The 11645-nt window shown below is 38.0% G+C and overlaps 1 protein-coding gene across 1 annotated transcript in view; it reads left to right on the top strand.

The window, feature by feature from the left end:
- The window catches only part of LOC104953541 (sodium channel protein type 4 subunit alpha-like), a gene marked incomplete at its 5' end in the record, with an annotated part of 60060 nt that overhangs the window by 2969 nt on the left and 45446 nt on the right, over nucleotides 1-11645 (top strand). Inside the window, 2 exons of the mRNA XM_010780488.1 lie at nucleotides 6033-6122; nucleotides 7755-7883. Of these exons, the coding sequence (XP_010778790.1) occupies nucleotides 6033-6122; nucleotides 7755-7883 (219 nt within the window). The remainder of the gene's footprint in view (nucleotides 1-6032; nucleotides 6123-7754; nucleotides 7884-11645) is intronic.

Raw genomic sequence — 11645 nt, 5'->3', positions numbered from 1 at the left:
ATTAATTCATTAAAAATTAAAGGAATGTGATTTCCTGGAATGTTTCCCCCCATTCTGTCTCTCATAGTTGAAGTGTACCTAGGATGAAAATTACAGGCCTCTCATCTTTTTAAGTGGGAGAACTTGCACAATTGGTGGCTGACTAAATACTTTTGTGCCCCACTGTATATATATATATATATATATATATATATATAGTAATAATAATACGGATGAGGATTAGGGCCACATGAAAAAAATGTTTTTTTTTGTTCTGAGAAAAAAAGTCAGAATTCTGAGATTAAAGTCAGTTTTTTTTTCTTCACCCTAATCCTCTTCCGTATAATAATAATAATGTTGTTGGATGATGCAAAATATTTATTTAAATTCATACTGGCTTTAGTCTTTATATTTTTCTTGAATTTTTCGTTTTTTGGGGTACAGTATTACATGGTTATTAATGTGTAGTGACCCATTCGATATATCTGAACTCCATTACATTAACCTGATTACGTTCAGCTGGCATGAAGATCAATGAATTGCTTTGATGGCAAACATAATAAATACAATGACAAATGAGAAGTTGTGAGAATAAGTTATCTTCCTGAATTTCCATCATAAAAAAGGCAAGTAGCCAAAAGAGAAGAGGTTGTGAGAAAAAATGATGTGAAATTAACTTATTTTCTCCCTCCAATAATTGAGGATTCTAATGCAGTCAAGAAGGTATTAGTGTGATTTTGATCATAATACATTAATTGCATTGATTATACTGTAGGTTACATAACATTCATCACACATTTGAACACTTACATAAGGTATACACTTATCATAAACTTTGATATCAGACTGTTTAATGACAATGTGGCTGATTTTAAATTGATAAAATGTTAACCAGGTTGCAGGGTACAGTACACATTTCTAGAAAACATTTACTGATGCTGGATACAAAAATCAAATCATATAAGACTGAACACTGCAATACAATTTCCCAGCAACACAGATCTTTATCATTAGCAACGACGATCTTTATCAATCATCATTACAATTTTATGCTAGATTTAAATACATTTTGAATATGATTTTTGCTTTAAATTGTCAATTTTACACCTGCTCCTATAGCAGGATGCTTTCCAGGCATATTTGGAGGTGACGGTGTGTTTACCAATCATGTAAACTGTGTGTGCGTGTGTGTGTCTGTGTGTGTGTGTGTGTGTGTGTGTGTGTGTGTGTGTGTGTGTGTGTGTGTGTGTGTGTGTGTGTGTGTGTGTGTGTGTGTGTGTGTGTGTGTGTGTGTGTGTCTAAGGGCTCATTCCGTCGGTCGTATTTCTGAGTCAGATATCATCTTGAGCTGTCTGGACAGCTATAAACATGACCAGTAAATATTTCCTATCAAGGTGGCCCCTGCACACACCACACACCCACACAGACATGCTAGCAAACACACACACACTCTGAATTTCCACCCGTGAACTTTGACCAACTGCCTCTTACAGGTATGTTTGTTGTGTTTTTCACACACCTGTTGGTCAATTACACAACATGTTCATTCGATTGAATGTGTTAGAAGACTGATATCTGGTGGAACATTTTGAATAATTGCAGTTTCTTCAAATGCATATGAAAACATACATGGGTTTATACTACGGTGCATTTATTGTGATCCGAGTAAAATAAGTTGGTTGTCTGGCCCAAGATCTTTATCAAGGTTATCATCATTTCACATGTGATTTAATCTCTTTTGTTTAAGCTTTATTTCCAAAATGTCCCTTAAAAGTGTGCAATGGCATTGATGCTTAACGTGCAGTGAGAAGAAGCAAGTGCAGAAAACCTTAAAAGTGGTGGAAATTGAGGCATTGTATTATTTTAAAATTGGACCCTTTCTCTAGAATGAGAATTTTTTGATGTGATAATTGAGCCCTTTTGAGTCAGTGTGCCCTCTGGATAAAAGTGATTTGCTTCCACTTCACACTCGTATTACTAAATCATTTTCAAAATCAGACTCTTAAATGAAGCCCCTGAATGTTATTTTATACGACAGCTGTGCTCATATTTAAATGTTTTAATGTACTTTTGTACGCTTTCTTGTCCATTCAAGTTCTTTTTTACCTCAATGTCAAATATAATCTAAAATACGGCCATTAAAAACTTTTTATTAGAAGATCACGTGTGAAGAGGTCAAAGTGACATTAGTTTCCAGATTAAAAGAAAATGTAAGGTAATATAAAATAAAGCCTTAATAATCTCTCTTAGGAAATACAGGAGTCAAAGCAGCAATAAGAAACACATTGATTATAAGAATTTTAAAGTATAAAAAAGGAGTAGGTCCAACACATGAATGGTGAATGTGAATAAATGTATTTATATACGTCGTCTATAGGTTAGGATTATTGCCAGTCGCCCCGTCCCACGCCACGCCGGCGTCCTGACAGATATGACCTCACACCCAAAACTCAACACCAGCCCCCCTTCATATCTCTCCCCTCCCTCCCCCCCTCACATCACACTCGTCTATTTTTACCGGGGGAGGCGGCGGGTGTTGAGAGACGTCGAATGGTGGACACGCTGCTGTTTTCGGGGGATAAGAGGGGGGAGAGGTCGCCGCGGAGGTGTGGCGCTGCTGATGTATGTGTGTGTTTGAGTGTGTGTGGTCAAAACAAAACTTAGGACAAGTGTGTGTCGTTGTAAGGGTACAAGCTGCAGTGGTGAAGTGGAGTTTTAGTGTGTGTCTGAGTGTTTTTATAAGTGTGTGTGAGATCAAGTGTTTGTTGGATTCATGCCCGACCACAGTGGCGCCACCATGACAAGCCGGGGTGTGAGGTGGACACACACACACAGACGTTGTTAACTGGAATATGTACAATAAATATGAACATATGTTTCATTAGGCAAGAAAGAATAATAACACGAGGAGTGAAATAGAGTAAAAAGAGTAAAATAACTAAATAAAAATAAAATATACAAAATAAATGAAATAATGATTAAATATAAAAGAGCTAATATATTATATATTCTAATATAGTAAAATATAATTAAATAAAAAAACTTTAAATAATAATTTAAAATAAAAGTAAAACAGAGTACAATTATGAGATGAGAGGAAAAGAACAAACACACACACACACACACACACACACACACACACACACACACACACACACACACACACACACACACACACACACACACACACTTGCAAACAAAGGGTGTGTTTTCTCTGTAGGTAATCATTATTAAAACTGTTCTAACAGAAAACACTGTTTGACTACATATCCCATGGGGCTTTGCTTCTGGAGGACACCCCTTTGACTTTGTTTCCCTTGAGGCATTGCTCCAGGAAGCTGTTAATCACCAGCTGCGTCTCGTGGTTTAAAAAACATTGTGTAAGCACTACAGCTTTGGCACAAGATTATTGACCTTTTGTTTTTTTACATCAACAGTTATTTATAAGTCGAGAGAAGTCCAAGAGAAGTGGATTACATTAATGTAATGACAAATAAAGATGATTAACGATCATGTAAACAATAGCTATTCAATAATCAGATTCTCAAGCCCAGGAGAAGTTTTGATTTAATTGATATGCAAACTATAATAGAATTGTAAGTTCTGTTACTAGTTACTTTAATGTGTTTCAAACTGTCTGCAGCAAATGTTGGGAAACTACATGCAATAAACAAAATTCAGTTTAATTATACAACATATAGAAAATCTTGCATTATTTATAGATTGAAATACATATTTAGACTAATATCTGTTGGCTCAGTATCCCATGATTAATAAAGGGAATATGAACCAACTCAATTAATGATAACATAATTGGCATTTTGATCAGTCATGAAAATATTTTATACTTAGAGTGAACACAAAATGACTCGGGATACTATTCTTTCGAAATAAGAGCATTGGTTACAGTGTTGGCTTTAATTAGAACAGAAAAGTAATTCAATGCTCAGAAAGAGAAAATATTGAGTGATGGAGGTGAGGGAGATGTGGAAAGAGGGAGGAAGATCCCGCGGAGGGTGTGGGAGGTGTAATTACATTACCGGTATGGTGGCCTGGGAGGGCCATAACAGCAGGTCTGTTATTACAGGGTAATTATCTCCCGGCGGCACGGGGGGACGTTTGCGTTGTTTGTCAATCGCTAACCCTGTTACCTCGCCATCATTACAGCCGGCACTCAATCAACAATTACCCCGCGACTCGAACAACTTTCAGCTGGAGTTTGGAGTGTGTTCCTGCTGCCAAATTACAATAATTAAGATTCATTTATAACTTTGATTGACATCAGAGCGAGGGCTCTCCCACATCATGTGTGTAAAGGTGATACTTAACATGTAGCGCTGCCTTCTGACACTTTGAAAAAGTTACCGTTTCACAATACATGACCCATAAATCACTTCATCTACACCAGGGCTCTCAAATCATTTGGGAACCTCAGATCTGACTTTCTCACAATTTGAAAAAATGTGAGAAACCAGAATTAAGGTCTTTTGCTTTTATGCCTCCTTCTTCCCACGTTGCTAAGGTAAAGGCGGCTAATGTTCGATAAGACATCTGTTAGCAAGCCCTTTCAACATGTTCATAAAAAACATTGACTTCCATACGAGGGAACAGGAAGTGCTAAAATGTTGACTCATCACAGGGTTTAGGTCTCATTCCTTCAACACTCTATATAGGTCATATACAGTAGGGGAAATTATAATTAGTGAAGTTCTCGAGTTAAAAAAACGTTTTCTATGCTTTTCTGGGATATCACATTTAGAAGAATGGTTTATTATCTCAAATAACAACAAATTATTATTATAAGAAATAACTACTTGCAGCAAGGATTTTGATCTCTTTAAGATCTTGCATGTAAGTTTATTAAAAATGACTCAAATGTACTTTTAAACATATTAATGATGAGGATTATTATTAATATTTTTGAAAGTATCTGAATCACTTTATCCAGAGGGTACACTTAATCCAAAACATCATATCAAATAAAGTAATGTAATAATGTGGAAAAAGGTATTTATTTTAAAACAATACTTATAGTAAAATGTGCCAAAGTCTTCACCCATTTTAAGTTCACTTCCCTTTATGTCTTCCCTGCGGACATTGTGCATGCTGTTAATGGCATATTAATTTGCTTTATTGGATTTGGTATTCGGTCATGCATGTGGAAAAACACACAGTTCACTTCCTCTCTATGATGCCTCTAATGGGAAATCAGATGGAAGTATCTCAAATCAAAAGGAAGCACATGTCAAATCCCTTCAAAGGCAGATGTTTCTAAACTTCCATTACTATATAACATTTAGCTGGCACTCACTGAGGGAAGAAGTCCTAAAAGCTTCGCCAACGTTACACTGAGGACATTTACATTTTTACATTTGGCTCCGTGCCCTTTTCCGCAGTGAGTAAGAGCGTTTATCACCGAAAAGAACACCAAATTGACTTTCTAATTATCTTTCTGGCACTTCTCTGCTAAACTCCACAGACCTGCGAGCCAACAAGCTGTAAAAACTATTTTTCACTCAACAATAATGTTTTTATTTCTGGGCAACAGAGTCAGAAACCTTAATGGAAGAAGTCACATTACTTCCCTTTTATTCAAATTTCACAAAAGCAGATACAAACACAACTTGTATTTATTTACGGTTGTCAAATTACAAGTTCATTCATTATAATATCTAATCTTTAGTCAAACCTAATTCAGAATCTGAATACTTTATGTATCCTGAGGGAAATTGGATTTTGTTATTCCATTTTAGACCAAAATAAAAATAATAATATAAAATATATTGAATATTAAACAAACATGAGAAGTTAAGTTAATAATGAGCAACACAATGATACAATAAAGTTAAAGCAACATGTTCAATAAAAGAGAGTGAAATATAAATGAATCAAGGACACAGTGTTTCATAGCTGCAAACATGACGTGCCTTTGCAAAATGACCAGGCTTTTTTCCCAAATTAGGAAAGAATTCATGATGCAGATGATGTTTCTTTTTATTTCTATCATGAACATGTATGATATAAATAGTTTTTTCTTCCTTGACCTGCTTCACATTATTCAGTCTGTTCATCATGTGCACCATCCTGACCAACTGCTGCTTCATGGCCATGTCAGAACCGGCGTACTGGGCCAAGTACCTGGAGTAAGTACACCTGTCTGTCTGTCTGTCTGTCTGTCTGTCTGTCTGTCTGTCTGTCTGTCTGTCTGTCTGTCTGTCTGTCTGTCTGTCTGCCTGCCTGTCTGTCTGTCTGTCTGTCTGTCTGTCTGTCTGTCTGTCTGTCTGTCTGTCTGTCTGTCTGTCTGTCTGCCTGCCTGCCTGTCTGTCTGTCTGTCTGTCTGCCTGTCTGTCTGTCTGCCTGCCTGTCTGTGTCTGTCTGTCTGCCTGTCTGTCTGTCTGCCTGCCTGTCTGTCTGTCTGTCTGTCTGTCTGCCTGTCTGTCTGTCTGCCTGTCTGTCTGCCTGTGTCTGTGTCTGTCTGTCTGCGCTGTTTGTATGTCTGCCTGTCTGTCTGTCTGTCTGCCTGTCTGCATGCCTGTCTGTCTGCCTGTCTACCTGTCTGTCTGCCTGTCTGTCTGTCTGTCTGTCTGTCTGTCTGTCTGCCTGTGAATGCACCAAATTCGTTTTTAATGGGAGTAAAGTCGCAACAAATGTTTTTTCAGCAGCCTTTTTCCCTCTTGTTCATACTGTGACGATCAAGATTTAGCCAGTATCTCACCTTTAGTATATGAAGATTTTCCATCTTTCTGTCACTGTTGCTAACAAACTGTTTTTAGTTTTTCCATTGACATTACATTACATTACATTGCATTGCATTTAGCTGACACTTTTATCCAAAGCGAATTACAATAAGTGCATTCGACCAAGAAGATACAAACTTGAGTACCTCAGGTTTCATAGAGCCAAAACATTTCAAGTGCTACTCAACTAGCTTTAGATAAGCCAGTCCTTTGTTAAGTGCTCTGTTAGTCATTTTATTGCTCGAAGTGGAGTCGAAAGAGATGAGTTTTATACTATCATCATCATACTCAGAAGAACTATTTAGGTTCTCTTATTGATCACATAAAACCTAATGTGTAGAAAACATTTCCCATTGAAAAAAAAAAAGGTTTATATTGCAGACACATATCCAAACATTTTGAGAGGGAAAGTCTAAATCATTCTTCATGTTGGGTTAGTTTTTCACAAGACATTTCTTCTCTGTGACGTGCCTCCTTCCTCGCTGTCTGTCTCCGTACGCTTCACTTCCTGTCGGTTCAAACTTGTTTCTGGGGACAAAATAAATAAGTCAAGGATTTCTGGTTGAGAGTTCTGCTCATTTTATGAATATATTTATTGGCTTCCTCTTGTCTTTCTTGACTCCCTCTTTTCTTGTCTTTGTTCTTCTCTTTCTAAATTTTCATCCCTAACATTTGTCATTTCCCTCTCCACCTGTTTCCTCTTTGTGTCCTGTCTACTTCCTCTTTTACTTCCAACATCTCATCTTAACGTTTTACTCCCTGTTGCATCCTCTTCTCTTCTTCCTCTCTACATTCTCATCTATTATATATATATTTTGTTTTATTCTCTTCTTCCACCTTTCTGACCTTAAATCCCCTCTGGCTTCCACTTTCTCATTCTCTTTTACTTCCTCATCTCACTCTACCTCCTTTTCCACTTCATTTGCTATTCTACCATTCCTCTTTTTCCTTTCCATCTAAACCCTCTTCCCTAACAAATATGTCACTTCCCATTTCTATCTCCGTCTTTACCACCTTCCTGTTTTCACTCCCCTCCAGGTACACCTTCACAGGTATCTACACCTTCGAGTCGTTGATAAAGATCCTGGCGAGGGGGTTCTGCGTGGGGCCCTTCACCTTCCTGAGGGACCCCTGGAACTGGCTCGATTTCAGCGTCATTGTCATGGCGTGAGTCAAGCACACACACACACACACACACACACACACACACACACACACACACACACACACACACACACACACACACACACACACACGCACACACTCCAATAATACACAAACTCTTGACTTCTCATTCACTCCAATGACAAGTGTTTTAGTGTGCTTCCTCAACCTCTGTTATGCGATTAGAGATGGAGAACATCTGTTTTAGATTATTTTGAAATACAAAAAAGCCTACGTGAAATTAAAAAGCACTGCGTTGGTCAAAAACAAATACTACATCATTGTATATAGGATCTTTAATCCAAAGTTCACAACTAAAATTGGCAAGGCAGTCTAACTACAGAAAATGTCTCATAAACATTAATACTTAAAAAATGGTTGGATCTTAAAAAAGTCAAAAATGCTGTTCTCATTCACTGATATTTGTTGAATATTATTTGGCCGAGTTTTATTTAGGTATCATCAATACAAATTGTTACCTAATACATCATCACCATATTTCACAACATATTTTGATAACTTTTGCTCCATTCTGTAAATGATGAGATTACAAGGTATTCACCCATATTTATGAGTACTATAATACTTGAGTTCAAAATACACATGGATATATTTATACTAGGAGAAAAAATTTAAATATTCAACAAGAAACAAAAATGGGCAAATATGATCACTTAACTCATCGTTTTAATAGAAAATAAAAGGTTTTCTCTTAGTGACATGCCTGCATTTTCCAAATTACATTTGAAAAAGAAAGATAAAGGCTCAACATGAATTCACTGAGCACATTAATGACTGATTTTAGGAAACAAAACTAAATAAATCATGCATACAAATTGGTGCAAAATGCCTCTTGATTAAGTCAAAATGAATGGCTGACGTTTGTTATATGTAGTTCTTAACATACATCACATTCAACACTTCTGAGGGGAGCAATTACGCAACATGAGCTGCTGGAAGGCTTTTAATGTGAAACATCTGTGCAGGAAACGAGCTGCACAGCAGAAACGCAGTGTAATATATCAGAGGGCAGGACACTCCTGTGTTGTAGTGATGGGATTATGGCTGAGGAATTAAATATAAAGACTAATAGATGGCGGTCTCTGCAGCGGGAGGTTGACGTCAGAGTGTTTGTTAAATTCTGACACTTCTGCAAAGTCAGGAGAAACCGCAGAAGTTTGTCTCATTGTGCTGTCAGTCCGAAAGAAAACTTCAGCCGTTGTATTTCGCTTACAAACTTTATAAGTCCGAGCTGGCAAAATAAGCCTCGCTGTGATCAAAGTACATATTTCTTTTCTATATTGTTGACATTTATCAACGTAATGCACGTCAGAAAGATGACTTTTCACTAGATTTTTCTACAAATCTGGACATATACTCTTAATCTCATATTTGTCCAAAATATAACTTCTCTGGTTCCAAAGTGTCGGTGTATTGATCAAAGTTAGGTCACTTTCTGTTGAGTAATTGGAGTTAAACAGCACCGTGACCTCGGTGGGATTTGAACCCGGTTCAACCCGCTTGCCTAAAATTAAATCTCTTTTTTTGGCAGGGTGTCCTGTGTGGGCGGAGGTTTGATGGGTGTAGTTTGACCCTCCATTAAAAACGCACCTCCCCGGGGGGTTGACGATGCAGTTTGAAGATTTATTGGCCCCTGTTAAATTACAACACAATCATTTCGGCTGCAACGCTTACATGTCCTTGAATGCACCACTATTCTTAACTCTAAAATCTTGGTGGTACAATCTGGAAGATCGAAGTCCTCAGGACTGAGTTTGAGAGAGTTTGAGAGTGTCACCAAAAATAGTCCTTTGAATAATGACTCTTTATATTTATATATAGTTAAAATGACTCTTAAAATTATATTTTTCTTGCTTTTACTTCTGAAGAGTTGATTTTAATATTGCCTCCCATGAGTTGAATCATCTCTATAGCCTATGTATACTTTTATAGACAAAATATCAGATTTTTTATTAAATTATAAATTATAAAATGCATACTTTCCTTTTAATGCCATTGTTTACCCTGAAACTTCCTCAAAGGATCACCTTTCCTAAAATGCCTTTCATGCAGTCACCTGACGAGGGCTGTGCATTTGTTATTTCTATTTTGATCCATAAAAACAAAGCTCAAGACTAAAAATTAAACCCACTTTACACAAAAAATGCCTGATTTGAATCCAGACAGAAATCCAGATTCTGCAGCTCTGAGTGTTCCCTCTGCTGTTGACCCGTCCTAATGTCTCGTAAAAAAAAAAGAGCGTGACCTGTCCACTCCGGTAATTGAGTGACTGATGGGAAATCACTGCCGTTAGCGATCAGGTGGCGATCAATCAAAGCGTTACGAAGTGGGGGGGGTCAGCGAGGGAGGCCTGCGGGAAGATAAACGATCTCAATGAACTGATGGATCAATATTTGACCCGAGGCTGGGCTGCGGGGTTAGTGATGAAGCAGAGTCACCTCCACTAAGGGCCGCCTGCAAATCTAGAGTCCTGATGAAGGTGTTGAGGATGCAGAACCATAAAACCTATCACCTACAAAATCAGAGGGGAAACATGAGCTTCGCTGGAATTGTCCAAAAAATCAGTTCCTTTGTCGTTTTGTAACCACTTCCCTTCAGTTAAAAAAACATTATGGGGTCACGGAAGGGTGTGAAGGAGAATTCATCAGGACTTACGAGAAGAGAATACACTGACACTGGGAGAGGTCATAGTGATGAGACGGGGGATGATATTGAGTCTGTAGACCCGTTATTACGTGTTATATCATACCACGTGTTCCCCATCAAATAGTGTAAGCCTCAAATTCTTTGTTTAAGGCCATTATAAATCAAGACATTTCAAAAGTGAAACAAGTGGTGGGTATTATTGTGAGGAATAACTTTGAAATGAAAGAGAAAAGCTCACAATTATTGTGAAAATAAATGGAATATTCTCTGAGTTCTAAATCACTAATTTATCTGAAAATAAATTAAGTGTTTACATCATTGTTATTTGATTTGAAACCTCTTTAACTGTTAAAACACCCATATTTCCACCTCACCTGGAATCAACCAATGCAAAGGCATCTTCGAGTGACTGTGAGAAAGGCATTCTGGGAAATTGAGTCTTCAAGGCAGTTTTAGGTCAAGCAAAGGCACATTAAAGAGAAAAGTAAAGTGTTCTTTAAGTGCTCCTTCCTTCATCTCCCATCTACTCTTTTATTGTTCAGTCAGTGACACACACACACACACACACACACACACACACACACACACACACACACACACACACACACACACACACACACACACACACACACACACACACGCACACTGTCAGTAGGTGTGTGTCCTTGAACCAAGGGCCGTCCTGCGGTCAGATGGCTCCTAAGGAGGACAGGGACACATAAGTCACCTCTCTACACACACACACACACACACACACACACACACACACACACACACACACACACACACACACACACACACACACACACACACACACACACACACACCAAGGATGGAGAACATGGTAAATGAGTGTGAGGTTGTACAAACCAAAAAATATCACTAAAGTGCATGTATGGACAAACAAACACACACACCCCGCCCCTGACACATCACCCCTCTGTGCCCGAGCTTTATTAAAACCAGAGTGATGGTCTGTGAAAAGAGACACACACACACACACACTAAATGTCTGATTGATGCTCTCCTCCCCTCCCACCGAGTCAGGATTCCCATGGAGACAGAGTAACACACACACACACACACACACACACACAC

Source organism: Notothenia coriiceps, unplaced genomic scaffold (genome assembly GCF_000735185.1).
Source record: "Notothenia coriiceps isolate Sejong01 unplaced genomic scaffold, NC01 NC01_scaffold00021940, whole genome shotgun sequence".
In the NCBI taxonomy this organism is placed as follows: domain Eukaryota; kingdom Metazoa; phylum Chordata; class Actinopteri; order Perciformes; family Nototheniidae; genus Notothenia; species Notothenia coriiceps.
This window is presented reverse-complemented; position numbering and strand designations above follow the sequence as displayed.